At 52.8% G+C, this 14649-nt stretch overlaps 2 protein-coding genes across 2 annotated transcripts in view; both read left to right on the top strand.

Moving 5' to 3' along the window:
* Positions 1–206: 206 nt before the first annotated feature.
* On the top strand, positions 207–8306 carry LOC111728354 (exocyst complex component 3-like protein 4). The gene is made up of 3 exons (XM_023518957.1): positions 207–262; positions 4811–5350; positions 7672–8306. Exons 2-3 carry the CDS (start codon positions 4828–4830, stop codon positions 8304–8306), a joined length of 1158 nt encoding a protein of 385 aa, XP_023374725.1. The 5' UTR covers positions 207–262; positions 4811–4827.
* The window catches only part of EXOC3L2 (exocyst complex component 3 like 2), a 19366-nt gene continuing 12861 nt past the window's right edge, over positions 8145–14649 (top strand). Inside the window, exons 1-5 of the mRNA XM_003799505.3 lie at positions 8145–8302; positions 10366–10477; positions 11395–11496; positions 11609–11709; positions 11913–12023. Coding sequence (XP_003799553.2) covers positions 10388–10477; positions 11395–11496; positions 11609–11709; positions 11913–12023 — 404 coding nt within the window. The 5' untranslated portion in view covers positions 8145–8302; positions 10366–10387. The remainder of the gene's footprint in view (positions 8303–10365; positions 10478–11394; positions 11497–11608; positions 11710–11912; positions 12024–14649) is intronic.

Raw genomic sequence — 14649 nt, 5'->3', positions numbered from 1 at the left:
TGAAGAGCAGGCAGGGGGGTAGATTCCGGCCTAGGAAGGCTGTGGGCCTCGTCCTGCCCAGCCCAACCACAGCCTGGCCTGAAAGGGCAGACAGATAATGAGTCCTTCCCGGCCCCTGGCCCCAGAGAGGGAGGGGTTTCCTGACAGGAAATTGTCCTCCTCTGAGCAGCCCCCCCTCAGATCCAAGCTCTCAGCAGTCCTGGCAGAAGTAGCCTGGGGACAGGACAGCAGCAGGGCAGAGGGACAGGCACGGAGGACAGAGGTGAGTGTGCTGGGGGCAGGGGTATGATTCACACCCCAAGTCTTTCTGGGGAAAATGCACTGCCCAGAGTTGGACTGGACTGGAGTTCAGAAGAACTTGGTGAACCGAGGAGAGGGTGGGAGCAAAGATACAATTAGGGGACCTGACCACAGGAGGATGCCGGCAAAAGGACAGAAAGGAGATGGGAGCAGGAGGATGTTGCAGGGGAGACCTCGGGAACTTTGAGGGCCCAGAGAGGCTTTGATGGGGCCTGGAGAGCTTGGAAACACCAAGGGAGAAAAGAGATGAGATAGCATCGGGTCTGATGCCGTCCAAGTCCAGGTGGGAACACTAAAGCCAGGAGGTCATTGGATGTTTACTCCATCCCAAGAGATGGGGTCTTGGACATGGGGAACAGGGGCGAGAACTGGGATGGAGACTTAGCGGGAGACAGGGTCCAGGTTGGAGCTCGAGTTGTGGATGGGCTTGCAACAAGCTGGATCCATGACAGGACTATGTCTGGGGGCAAGGACTCAATGGGGGTTGCATTGGTTGTAGTTCAGCTTGGGGACATACAGTGTATAAGGACAGTCCTTTAATGCAGGCACTGGGGACTGGAGGTGATGGATTCTGCAGAAAGAGGTCAGGGCCTCTACAGAGGGTTTGGGGCTTTGGGGAAAGGCTGGCAGTGAGGAAGAGGAGGAGGGGCCCAAGGAGGGAAGCTCTGGTCGCCAAGACATCCTGCAAGGTTGGGAGGCTGGGGCTTGAGGGATGCCTCGGAAGTGAGTCAGGGGCACCGGGAGGCAGACGAGGGGGTTGAAGGGGCAGGATGTCAGAGCCAGTTTGCAGAGGGGGTGTTGGAGCCAGGAAGGGAAAAAACGTCGGGGTCAGTTTTGGGAAAAAGTTACAGGCAGGTTTGGGGGTGTTGGAAATATTTGAGGGTACCGAATCCAGTTTGGTGAGGGTGGGGGGATGCTGGAGCCAGGAGGGAGAATATCAGACCTAGTTTGGACAAAATTGACTTTAGCTGGAGGGAAACTGGAACCTGCCACGTTGGGGTGGAGGTGAAGATGGTTTGGGGGAGGATGATGGAACCAGTCTGATGAGAGGCACACAGAAGCCGGTTTGGAAGGTGAAAGTCAGAGGAATTGGTATGCGGACAGTGTGGTGTGTGGGGTATTATTGCACACAGCCATGGGGGCTGTAGGCAACGGTATGCCACAATGACTGTATCCCAGGAGTTGGGTGCCTGTGGTAGCTAGAAATTCGGTCAGATGGTGTTTCCAGAACAGGAGGATTAAGAAGCAACAGCTCAGATCCAGGACTGAAATGGGGGAGGAATAAAGGGCCCTCCTTATCACAGGGAGGGATGCCCTTGCCTACAGCCCATGTAACTCAGACCCTGTCAGCACCAGCCTACCCCTAACCCTGTGCCTGCACAGTCTGACCCTGTCCCAGTTACAACCCACAGCTCCAGCAGTAGGAGGATAAATGAACATCTGGCACATTATTTACACAGTTTCGGCAGAATCATTCAGTGGAATATTATGTAGCACTTAAAATAAATGAACTAGATCCATATGGCCAGACAGAGATGAAGCTCATTTTGTAGGTTTCATGGAAACAAAAGAATTTATAAAAGCACATTGCAGGATTCAAATAGTGTGATACCATTTATAGAGAGTTTGAAACCATGGAAAACAATACACCATGTATTATTTCAAGATACAAGTCTCTGTAGCATGGGATAATAATCCACTTAGATGGATGGACATCACATTCTGAATGCTGGTTTCCCTAGGAGAAAGTTTGAGTGAGTGGGGACCAGGGGAGGCAGTGGGAGGCTCCAGTGCATTTTTCTTTTTAAAAACCTGCACAGGCTCGGTGCCTGTGGTTCAAGCGGCTAAGGCGCCAGCCACATACACCTGAGCTGGCAAGTTCAAATCCAGCCCGGGCCTGCCAAACAGCAATGATAGCTGCAACCAAAAAATAGCCAGGCATTGTGGTGGGTGCCTGTAGTCCCAGCTACAGGAGGTGGAGGCAGGAGAATCACTTGAGTCCAGGAGTTGCAGGTTGCTGTGAGCTGTGATGCCACAGCTCTACCCAGGGAGACAGCTTGAGACTCTGTCTCAAAAAAAAAAAAAAAAAAAAACCCTGCACAGAGGCAAGACATAGTGGCTCTTGCCTTTAATTCTAGCACTCTGGAAGACCCAGGTGGGTGGATTGCTTCAGCCCGGGAATTCAAAACCAGCCTGAGCAAGAGCGAAACCCCGTCTCTACTACAAATAGAAAAAACTAGCCGGGAATGGTGGCACATGCCTGCAGTCCTAGCTACTCGGGAGGCTGAGGCAGGAGGATCTCTTGAGCCCAGGAATTTGAGATTGCTGTGAGCGGGGTTGATGACACAACATTCTGTCCATGGCAAAATAATGAGACTCTATCTTAAACAACAACAACAACAACAACAACAACAACAACAAAAGCCTGCAGGGAATAGAGCAAATGTTTGCATTAGATGTAGCTAAGATTGTAAGCACAAGGGAGTATATTAAGTTTGTTTTCTGTACTTTTCTGAATGTTTGGATGATTTCATCATTTACAAAATAACCCTTCCATGGCTCCCCAGGGCCCTTGGGGAAAGCCTCAGTCCCTTGTCAAGGCATTCAAGGCCCATGTGGCCAACTCCTTCCTGATCTCTTCCAGCTCCACTCATTGCACCTCCTTCCCACCCAAGGAACGAACTGTCTTGCCTTCTTCCTTCCTTCCTTTCCTGCTTAGAACTCATTCCTTGAGTGCCTGCCCTGTACTGGGAGCTGGGGACACAGTGGTGACTGAAACACAGCCCTGCCCTCCTTTGGCTCACAGTCCAGGGGAGGGACACGGACTTAATCCCCCCACAGACAATCCAGAGCAGGCAAGGGGTAGGATAAGAGATCCCGCAGGCTGTGGGACCTGGGAGTCCCGAAGGGCTTCCTGGAGGAGGAGGCATTGCAACTGAGTCCTGAAGCATGAATGGAGCTTGGAAAACAGGCTTCCATGGAGGACCAGCAGACACTGAAACCCAGAGGGGTCTGGGGCAGCACTAGCAAGTAGGCCTCTTCCAGACCACACAGGTGTGGTGAGGGTCTTGAACCTCATCCTGTGGGCACTGGGGAGCCATGGAAGGGTTAGGAGAAAGGGAGAGCCAGGTTTGTCACCTGTCAAGGTCCTCAAAGATGAACTGGAGGTGCCAAGACTAGGGGCTGGAGGCCAGGGGTGAGGATAGGGCAGGGAGAGGCCATGAGAAGGGGTGAAAAGAGAGATCATAGATGGGAGAGAGAAAGTTGGGAGAAGGAATGGGCAGGACTCAGGAAGCTGTGAACCCTACCAGGCCAGGGGCTGGGTCTGCTTTGGCTACTGCTGCACCTCTAATGCCTGCACAGGGCTGGGCCCATGGCAATAAATACGTAAGTTTTTCTTTCTTTTTTTTTTTTTGTTGTTGTTATTTTAATTGCAGTAAAGCACACATAACAAACTGAGACAGGGTTTCATTCCGTTGCCCAGGCAGAGTGTAGCCATACAATCACTACTCACAGTAACCTCAAACCTGGGGTCAAGTGGTCCTCCTGCCTCAGGCTCCTAAGTAGCTGGGACTACAGGTGGGTGCCACCACGCCTGGCTAATTTTTCTATTTTTTGTAGAGACAGGGTCTTACTATGTTGCTCAGATTGGTCCTGGACTCCTGGCCTGAAGCAATCCACCTGCCTCCCAAAGTGCTAGGATTACAAGTGTGAGCCACTATGCTTGGCCCTTTTAAGCCATTTTAAAGTGTATGATTCAGTGGCATTTAGTGCATTCACAATGCCGTGCAACCATCGCCTCTTTCTAGTTCCAGAACACCTTCATTACCCCAGAAGGAAAGGTTGTGGCCCTCAGCAACCCCTCTCCAGCTCCCCACCCCACCCCCACCTCCCAGGCACCACGGATCTCCTTTCTGTCTCTAAGGATTTGCCTATTCTGGCTCCTTCCCAGTACGTTTTTGTTGAAGGGATGAATGAGGTAGAGACAACAGAGGCACAACCCCAACAGAGGCACAAGGAGAGGAAGGATTGAAGCAGGTGCCCAAGAGTCTGGCTTGGATCTCTGGGTAGATGGTAGCCTCAGTCCTCATGCAGCCTCTGCCCTTGGTGGCTGTCTCATTTTGGGAGAAAGCCTTCCCAGCTCTGAGTCTGTTTCCTTGACAGCTCACTGATAGGGCAGGAGTGAGACAGGGAAAGGGTCTGAATGTTGGTTCTCAGGGGAGGAACCTGAGCTTTGCGATCTGATAGATCTGGGTACAAATCCCCACTTTGTTCCTAAATCTCTATGGGATCATAAGCAAGTGACTTTGCTTCTGAGCCTCAATTTCCCCATCTGCAATATGGGGATAATAACAGTCACCATCTGGTAGGATTGTGCAGATTGAAGGAATTATTTAGTGGTCAGACTAGTACCTGATAGACACACCCCGAAGTACTCTGTACACAGAAGCATTGCCATGAATGTCACCATTGCCACCAACACCATTCATGGTCATTATTGTTCCTCCAGGTCCCCACCTGCTCAAAATGCCCATCCTGAAGAGTCTTGGGATGGCAGACTCTAAGGTGCCCCGGGCAGGGACCCTGCCCATGAGGTCCTCTCGGAACCCCTTTGAAGAAGTTTCAGGGCTAGAAGAAGAAGAGACTGGAGAGTTGGGGACCCTGCCCAATGGGACATCTTGCCGCCGCCGCGCCACCTTGGAGAAGCTGGCAGGCCTGGCCCCCTTCCGTCTGGGCTGGGCTCCAGGCCGGCGAGCAGGCAGCCCTGGGGATGGGCAGCCCCGCTCCTTCCTGGGCCGCATGCTGCCACCAGGGATACGCAGGAGCTCAGCAGATTTTGGCCTCCTGTCCCGGCTTCAGGGGACCCGAGCCCATGGTGCTGAGGAGGTGGCCAGGGAGGCAGCCCAGAGGCTGGCCTTCCTGAGACTGGGGCGTGGGCCCAAGCCCCGGCGTGCGTCCTTGGCTGAGAGAGTGGTGCCTGCAGGTGAGGCAGCTCCTGAACCCCCACCCAAGGTCCCGGAGCCCCCAAAGATGAAGGAGCCCTTGTCAGGTGAGTCAGGAACCCTAACCCAGGCCTGGGAGAATCACACTGCCTATTTCCATCCCTAACCTGGGCATCCCAGTCTTCATGCTTAACTCTATTCCAGCCTCCCCCTCACCCCCAATCTTGCCCTCCCCCCACCTGCCACCTTCAGCCTCATCCCTACATCCAGCACACTTACCTTGGTCCCGTGTCCTCAGGTTTCCTCCCTACCCCCAATTTCAACCCTCTTTCCCTTCCCAACCTGGAACTCAATCTCATCCTCTTTCACCTTTTGGCTCCCCAACCTGCAGACTCCACCCCTCCTCATGCCCACCCAGCCCAGCCTTCCCTACCCCCAATCTCCTCTTCTTTTCTGTCCTACACTGAACCCCAACCCTAACTCCAGCCCAATCCCAAAACCCTCTCCCCAACTACCACCTTCAACTCCATCCCTATCTCAACTCACATCCATACTTAATCTTCAAATTCACAAGGCCCAGCTCCGCCTTGCACCCCCCGAATCCATCACCACCTGTCTTTGTTTCCCACAGCTCCCATGACAAAATACCACAGACTTTACAAATTGTTTTTAGAGGGATACAATTCAACCCATAACACCACCCATCTCCATCCTCAAGTGCTTGTCCCCAACCCTTTGCTTTCTCCAAGTGCCATCTTTAGCATCATCTCCGTGCCAGCACCTGACAGCCCCAGATGGTCCAATGCCATCTCAAGTCCCATTCTCCCAATCCCATCCCCAGCCCCATCCCATGTCTGAATATGTTTCAGCCCTTACCTCTCTTCCATCTAACCCCAACCCCAACCCCAGCCCATCTCATCAGCCACCTCCAACCTCCTTATTCAGTCCTACTCCCATTTCTAGTCCCTTCCAGCCCCCAACTCCAACTCCAGCCACCAATTCAACCATCCTTCTCTTCATCATCAGTCCCGTCCCACTTTCACCCCCAGTCCCAATCTTAACCTGGTCCCTAGCCTCTGTCTTCAGTCCACTGGCACTCACATCCAAACTCATATCAGTCTCCACCTTCTTTCCATCCTCAACTTTCTTCTAACTCATCTCTCCCACACCTCCAATCACACTCCTTCCCCAAGCCCCAATGCCATTCTCACTTCCTTTCCTATTCCCTCTGCAGATCCCTCACCAACATCATCCTGACCCTAAACTATCTCATTCCGACCCCACCTACACCTCATCCTCATCCTCAGTGCCATCCCCAAACCTGTCCCAACCCACCCTTACTTTGTCCCCTTCCTGGCTGCCCCTTCCTCTCCTTGGCCTGCTCTTTGAGGCCACGGGGGCCCCAGGAGCTCCTTTCCATCCTCTAATGCCCTCCACAGTCTGGCCAGAGGCTATTTCAGCCCCAGCTCCCTGGGGACTGGGAGGGCACTTCAGGGAGGTGATGAGGGGGTGCCGCCAGCTCCCGCCTTCTGGAAACGGATGGGCAGAAATAGCGCTGGCCAGGAAATAGTTTCTCTGCCAGGGAGGAAGCAAGGAGGGGGGGTGGATAGAGGTGTTGAGGGTAACCCTGGGCCTTGGGACCCTCCCTCTGCATTCACTCAGAGGCCTTCCAACCACAGGGCTCCACTTTCTGAAGAGCGTTTAAACTTACCAGAGTGCCAGGTCATTCCAACAGCCGTCCAGTCCCCTAAAGACCCCCTCTTTGGTCTCATATCCTCTCCCCATCTCCAAGCCCCGCTCCCCCCTTCTCTGGGTACCAGGTTCTGCTGTCCTCCCCCTTCTCCATTCTTTACCCCTCCCACTTCCTCTGGTCCCTTCCTCCAGCCCCATCCATGCACGTTCTTACCCTAACCCCTCAGCTTTCCTGACCCCTTTCTCTTCCCTAACCCACTCCCTGTGACCCTCCTTTGTCCTCTGACCCCTGACGCTTGTCTCTTACTCAGGATCCTCTTTCCTTCTTCCCCAACCCCTAACCTCCTGATCTTCCTCACTCCCTCTCAGACCCTTGGCTCCATCTCCACACATGCGCCTTCTAGTGCCTTGCCCCTCACCCCCAAATCCAGGTAATTTTGCCACCTCCAGAACGCCTCTTCTCGCTCCAACTCTCTCCCACCCAGCCACCAGGGTCTGGCCAGTTCTCTCACCCCCTCCCATTCTCTGTCCCCTGAATCCACTCTCCCCTTCCCCCACCCTCCTCCCTGGACCTCCCCTTCCACTCCTGGCACCCACCTCTCCCTCACCCTCCTCATCCCGTCGTCCACACACCCCTCACCTGACACCTTTCTTTCTTCCCCGATCCCTCTCTCCGCGCCCACACCTCCACCCGCCCGCCCGGTTCCAACCCTGACCTCCCGCCTTGCCCCCACAGTGCTGGAGATCCTGAGCTTGATCCAGCAGCGGGAGCTCGCGCGAGCGGACGAGCACATCCTGGAGCTGGAGGCTGAGGAGCTGGCGTCGTCTGGGGGCACCCCGGGGCCGCCCAAGGCCGAGGGCACGGGCGGGGGCCGCCGGGCGCGGGACGTGGCGCTGCTGTATGAGGCCCTGCAGCGTGAGCTGTGGGCGCTGGTGCGCGAGACGCTGGCGGGCCCCGGACCCGGCGCGGGCGCAGGGGCGGGAGCCGTGGCGCAGCTGGGCCAGGTGCTGGTGCAGGAGGAGGCGGCCGACGGGCGCCGGGGCCCCGGGGCGGCCCGCAAGCTGCGCTCCCGCTGGGCCGAGGCCGTGGCGCGCGCGGCGCGGGAGCGCCTGGAGGCTGCGGCGCCCGGGGCCCCCGGGGGCCTGGCGGGGCAGCTGGAGGCGCTGCGGGCGCGGCTGCTGGAGGACATGGCCGTGGTGCGGGGCCGCCTGGCGCCCGCCTATCCCGCTGGCCTGGGCGCCTTTGGCGTCTACCTACGCGGCTACCACGGCGCCCTGGCGGAGTGGCTGGGGGCCTCGGCCCGCCGCAGGCTGCCGCTGGCCGACCGCTACGCGCTGCTGCACTGGCACAACCAGGTGTACCCCAGGTGAGCTGGACCGGCCAGGTTGCCCGGAGGGCTCTAGAACCCAAGCCCCTAGCACTGGTTTCTTCGGATCCGAAGACTTCGGAACAGCTTCAAACCTCTAACCCTAACACCGTCACCCCTTCCAGTCCTCAGCACGGGTGACATTTACAACCCTAGAGTCTTGGTGCTGTCCATTCTTGCCACACCAACACCTTAGCACTGTGGACCCTTCCAGTCCTAGAGCCTCAGTACCGTTCTGGTCCAAGACCTTTGACACTGTGAACACTTAGCACTCAGGATCCACGCTTCCAAGGCTAGAACCTTAGCACTCTAGACGCCTTTAGTCCTAGAACTTTTAGCATTATTGCCTTTCCATTCCTATAGTCTGTCTGTTAATCCTTCCCGACCTAAACCTTAGCGACATCTACAGTTACACTCCTAGAATCAGTAACATTGACTCTTCAGCCTTAAAATTGTAGGAATACCCACCCTTTCAGACCCAGGACCTATTGGCACCATTGACTCTTCCAGTTCTAAAGTCTTAGCATCATTAACCATTTCAGCCCTAGGAGTTCAGTGTGCACCTACCCGTCTAAGAACCTCAGCATCACTGACACACTGCCAGAATCTCAGCTGTTCATCCTTCCAGTCCTAGAATTATAGCCCAGTTACCATTCCTGTCCTAGAACCTTAGCCCGACGCACCCTTAATTTTAGCACAGTTGACCCTGAGAGTTCTAGAAGGTTTATCACCACTCCCCCTCTGTCTCTCTATCCAATTTTAAACTTTAGAATTTGAGGCTTGGCACCTGCAGCTCAAGTGGCTAAAGCACCAGGCACATACACCAGAGCTGGCAGGTTCGAATCCAGCCCTGGCCTGCCAAACAACAATGACAACTACAACCAAAAAATAGCCGGGTGCTGTGGTGGGTGCCTGTAGTCCCAGCTACTTGGGAGGCTGAGGCAAGAGAATAGCTTAAACCTAGGGGTAAGAGGTTGCTGTGAGTTGTGATGCCATGGCACTCTACCCAGGACGACACAGTTTCAGGCTCTGTCTCAAAAAAAAAAACTTAAGAATTTGTGACTCTTTTGACTTTAGAACCTTAGCAACAATGAGCCTTCCAGTCCTAAACCTAAACTTCATCCCGGCCTGGATCTTAGAACCTTGACACTGTTGACCAGTTTTAGGACCTTAGGGCTGTTGGCCCCTTCAACTCTGTAATTGTAGCATCTAGAACATACATATCCTTTAACCCTTCCCCAACCCTAGAATCTTATGACTGTTGAGACTTTGAATCCCCATCCTGATGGCCAAGGGATGAAATATGATGATTAGCTACAGCTGGGTCTCCTGTCCGCTCCAAGAAAGAGGGAATTTGCAACACTCAAACCACACATTGGAGAGTGAAATGTTGGGGGGGTGGTTCCTCCAACAAAAGCAGAATGGAAAGGCAGCAGCTACCAACGTCTACCACATGGTCTCATTTTGGAATTCATATCAATGATGCTCTTGTGCCACCCAAGAGATGGAGGCAGGATAGGGAGGTCTGGAAGCTTCCTGGATCTGTGGGACATGGGTTAAGTCCAATTTGTAGGGAAATGATATTTCTGACTGAGAGGAAGCCACAACCCAAAGCCTGGTGGGTGTGTGGGTGATGGGACGAGGGAGCAGATAGTGACGATACTGCAAAGTTTGAGACATGCAAGGGGATAGAGGAGAATGAAACCTGGTTGGGGAGGCTGCCAAGGCCAGGTGAGGCAGCAGTGCCTGGAAGCAGAGGAGGAAGGGAGAGTCTGTCTGCCAAAGCCAGACATGAGCGAAGCCTTGCGTGTCAGTTCCCCAAGCCTGGACTTGACCCTACAAGTCTTGCCAGGACACCATCCATCAGGGAGCTGACTCAGAGAACTGGAGCCAGGGGAGCAACAATTCCAAAGACTTCCTTTGAGGGATGAGCAAAGCTGGCCCAGAGAGAGGAAGGGAGTGGCCCAGGGTCACAAATGCTGTGAGTGGGAGAGTGTGTGGATGGGTCTGATTGACCAGTTCCACCTCTCACAGACCTCCCTGTCTCTCACTCCCTCTCCTAGAGAGGTCCTAGGGCTGGTGGACATGGTTGCCCTGGAGAACGGGGAGCTGGGGCCCCTTCTATCCCCTGGCACCCTGCGGGGTTTGGAGGACGAATGTGTCACAGATGTTAAGGTACCTGGGACTTCGCTGTTTGGGAGTGGGAGATGGGGTCACCATGGCTTTAGGGACCCCTCCTCTCCCCCTTTCACTATTCCCATATCCCTTATCCCTCAGAACTTCTGAGTTCTGTCCATAAGCCATAGACACGTACCCCTGCAATGATCATTTCCATCTCTGCTCAAGCACCAGCCCCCAGGCACAGAGACACCAATATATTTGCATATTTCAAATATTAGGGCAAGATTAAGTTTATTCACATGTGCCTAAAGAGTGACAGAAGTATGGCATAGCATTGAAGCATCTTTGCATATTAGCAGGGCGGACAGTAAACATAGTTAATGACTGTCTGGGCACAGATGCCCCTGAGCAGAACTGTCCCAGCCAAGAGTGGCCTGCCTGGCCACCATGGTGTCTCCTATCTGAGTGACAGTTCCTCCAGCCACAAAAATCAGAATCCTTGTGACCTGAAACCCTAGAACCATAGACTCAAGCCTGTCTAGATCCTCAGACTCATTGAAAACAACACATCTGACCAGAGAATCAGAGATGTGTAAGCTTTTGATCCCAGACCTTTGAAATTCCTGAATCACAGAATCTGAGGATCTTGAACTAATTGTTCAGCAGAACCTGAAAGCAGAGTCTTTCAGCCATCAGACAATGAAAAACAGACCCTTAAGGCCCTTGGCTATTAGGTGGAGGAAGTTTAAAACCACAGACTCAGTAATATAAAGCTCAGCCATAGAGGAATGACAGGGCTGAGCAAGTTTTCTGGTTCCACCTCTCTCTCCACCATCACCTTGACAAATTCAAGGGTAGAATTCAGAACTGCTCAGGGCTAAGGGCAAGGGGATCATAGCAGAGAGGGAAGGAGGCATACCCCCCGCACCCCCATCCCTGACTGCTGCCTGCCTCCTGTGTCCCTGCTCCAGGCTCAGACCCGGGCAGCCCTTCTTCGAGTGCTGCAGGAGGATGAGGAGCACTGGGGGAGCTCGGAGGAGCAGCCCAGCAGCCTGGCCCAGGATGTGTGTGAGGTAGGTGGAGAGGACAGGGCAGGGCATGGGCAGGGGCATGTACCAACCATCTAGGGGCAGGAACAAGGGATTCACTGGATCTGGCCCCCTCCTCACCTCTCATCCTGTGCAGCTGCTGGAGGAGCACACAGAGCGAGCACCACGCATCAGCCAGGAGTTCGGGGAACGGATGGCCCACTGCTGCCTGGGGGGGCTGGCAGAGTTTCTACAGAGGTAAGGGGACCCAGGGCAGGGTGCAGCTCTGATGGGGGTATCAGGACCTGGGATCCAACAGAGAGAAGGGAGATGAAATGGAGTCAGTAAGATTGGGCAGGGTGCCACAGCAGGGATGGTGGCTGGGTAGATTCAGTACCCAGGGAGGGGTCCCAATCCTGTGTGCCCCATCTGTCTGCCACTCTTCCCTCTCTTGCCATCAGCTTCCAGCAGCGGGTGGAGCGATTCCATGAGAACTCAGGAGTTCGGGAGCTGCCACCTGACACCTACATCAGCAGGACCATCGCACTAGTCAACTGTGGGCCCCCTCTGAGGTGAGAGAACCCCACAGTGTGTTGTGATAGGGTAGGAGGGCCAGTCTCAGGTGACAGCTGGGCTGGGATGCCTGGACCCTGGCTGGTAATGACAGAACTGACTGAGGGTGGGAGGGGGAATGTGTATAAAACCTTAGAAGCATAAAATCTTGGAGTCCTAGAAACAACTGTAGTAGCACAGAGCATCAGAATCAGAAAGTCAACAGAACATCAGAGTGTTAGAATTATAGAAATTTAGAAGGCAGACAAAGACTCTAAGAATGAGAGATTTTTTGGTGTGTTTTATATTTCTTTTTATTTCTTTTATATATTTATTTTTTGAGAAAGAGTTCACTCTGTCACCCTGAGTAGAGTGCCATGATGGCGTCATACCTCACAGCAACCTCCGATTCCTGGGTTCAAGTGCCTCTTGCCTCCGCCTCCCAAATAACTGGGACTACAGCCACCCGCGACGACACCTGGCCAGTTTTTCTATTTCTTCAGTAGAGACGGGGTCTCACTCTTGCTCAAGCTAGTCTCAAACTCCTGAGCTCAAGCAATCCACCTGCCTAGGTCTCCCAGAGTGTTAGGATTGATCACAGGCATGAGGTACCCCTGGTTCTTTATCTTTTTTTTAAATTGTATTGTAATGGTAATGCATCGCATTGGTAATGCACTCACATGGTTCAATTTTCAAAAAGGGCATACAGTGAAAAGTCTCATTCCTGCCACATCCTTCCCTCACTTTGGGGTAACCATATTGCTATTCCACATTTTTGCAGGGATATTTAATACACTTACCAATAAATAGGTGTAAATAGATGTATATGGGCATATGAACACATATACATATTTTATGCAAATATAAGTAACTGTATTTAACTATATGTACATACAGGGTATCTATAAAGTTTGTGTGCAATTTAAAATGCATGCTATTTTTTTTTTAAGATAGAGTCTCACTTTGTCACCCTTAGTAGAGTGCCGCGGCATCCTAGCTCACAGCAACCTCTAACTCTTGGGCTAAAGCTATTTTCTTGCTTCAGCCTCCCAAGTAGCTGAGACTACAATGCCCACCATAACACCCAGCTATTTTTAGAGATGGGGTCTCACTCTAGCTCAGGCTGGTCTCGAACTCATGAGCTTAGGTGATCTGCCCACCTCAGCCTCCCATAGTGCTGGGATTACAGATGTGAGCCACTGCACCCCAGCTTTTTTTGTTTTTTTTTGAGAGAGAGTCTCAAGCTGTTGCCCTGGGTAGAGCATCATAGCTCACAGCGACCTCCAACTCCTGGGCTCAAGTGATCCTTTTGCGTCAATTTTTCTATTTTTAGTAGAGATGGGCTCGTGCTTTTTGCTCAGGCTGGTCTCAAACTGGTGAGCTCAAGCTATCCACCCACCTTGGCCTCCAAGAGTGCTAGGATTACACACATGAACTACTGTGCCCGGCCTGCACACTATTTTAAATTGCACACGAACTTTACGGACATCCTATGTATTACTTTTCTATTTATTTTTTTTTTTGAGATAGAGTCTTACTTTATCACCCTTAGTACAATGCCATTGTGTCATAGCTCATAGCAACCTCAGACTCTTAGGTTCAAGTGATCTTCTTTCTTGCCTCAACCTCTTAAGTAGCTGGAACTACAGGCACCCACCACAGATAGTGTCTGGCTATTTTTAGAGATGGGATCTTTTTTTTTTTTTTAGACAGAGCCTCAATCTGTTGCCCTGGGTAGAGTGCTGTGTCATCACAGCTCACAGCAACCTGCAATTCCTGGGCTCAAGTGATTCTCCTGCCTCTGCTTCACAGGTAGCTGGGACTACAGGTGCCCACCACAATGCCTGGCTATTTTTTGTTTGCAGCCGTCCTTGTTGTTTGGCGGGCCTGGGCTGGATTCGAACCCGCCAGCTCAGGTGTATGTGGCTGGCGCCTTAGCCAATTGAGCCACAGGCGCCAAGCCTAGAGATGGGGTCTTGCTCTTGCTCAGGCTGTTCTCCAACTCCTGAGCTCAGGCAATCTGCCCTCCTCAGCTTCCCAGAGTGCTGGGATTACAGGTCACCTTGCCCGGCCTTTTTTTCCCCCTTCTTTTTAAAAAAATACAAATAGCAGAGTATCATACCTACCCTGCCATTTGCTTGCCCCTTGAATACTTGGAGACCTTCCAGTTACAGAATGAGGAGTTTCCATGCTCCTTTTAAATATCTGAGCCATGTCCCACTGGTGGCTGTTCCATTATTTATTTAATTGGTCCTGCGTGGAAGGACGGTGGTTCCACTTTTCCAGGGAGGAACCTTGCATACCTGTCATCTCCTATGAGACCCTCTAAGGGTGCCTTTCTAGAATGGGTTCCACTGGGACAAGGGCCCAATGTTTGTGATTTGGGCAGAAAGTGCTTGGATCAGGTTACTTTCCCTTCAGCCATGGAGGAAAGTAGACTGCTACAGTGGCAGATAGTGAGAAGGATAGGATTTCAGAATTGTAGACATTTAGAACCATGGACTTTTAGAATAGAAGTCTTGGCTCGGCGCCTGTGGCTCAAGCGGCTAAGGCGCCAGCCACATACTCCTGAGGTGGCAGGTTCGAATCCAGCCTGGGCCTGCCAAACAACAATAATGGCTGCAACCAAAAAATAGCCAGGCGTTG

The sequence above is a fragment of the Otolemur garnettii genome, unplaced genomic scaffold (genome assembly GCF_000181295.1).
Source record: "Otolemur garnettii isolate 467f Iridium unplaced genomic scaffold, OtoGar3 scaffold00152, whole genome shotgun sequence".
In the NCBI taxonomy this organism is placed as follows: Eukaryota; Metazoa; Chordata; class Mammalia; order Primates; family Galagidae; genus Otolemur; species Otolemur garnettii.
Note: the sequence above shows the minus strand (reverse complement) of the source record. Positions and strands in the feature narration are given on the sequence as shown.

Excerpts from the sequence above, each read along its gene's own strand:
- LOC111728354 (XM_023518957.1), top strand. The coding sequence starts at position 4,828 with ATGCCCATCCTGAAGAGTCTTGGGATGGCAGACTCTAAGGTGCCCCGG. Across the intron at positions 5,351-7,671 it reads GATGAAGGAGCCCTTGTCAG|TGCTGGAGATCCTGAGCTTG; the intron begins GTGAGTCAGGAA and ends TTGCCCCCACAG.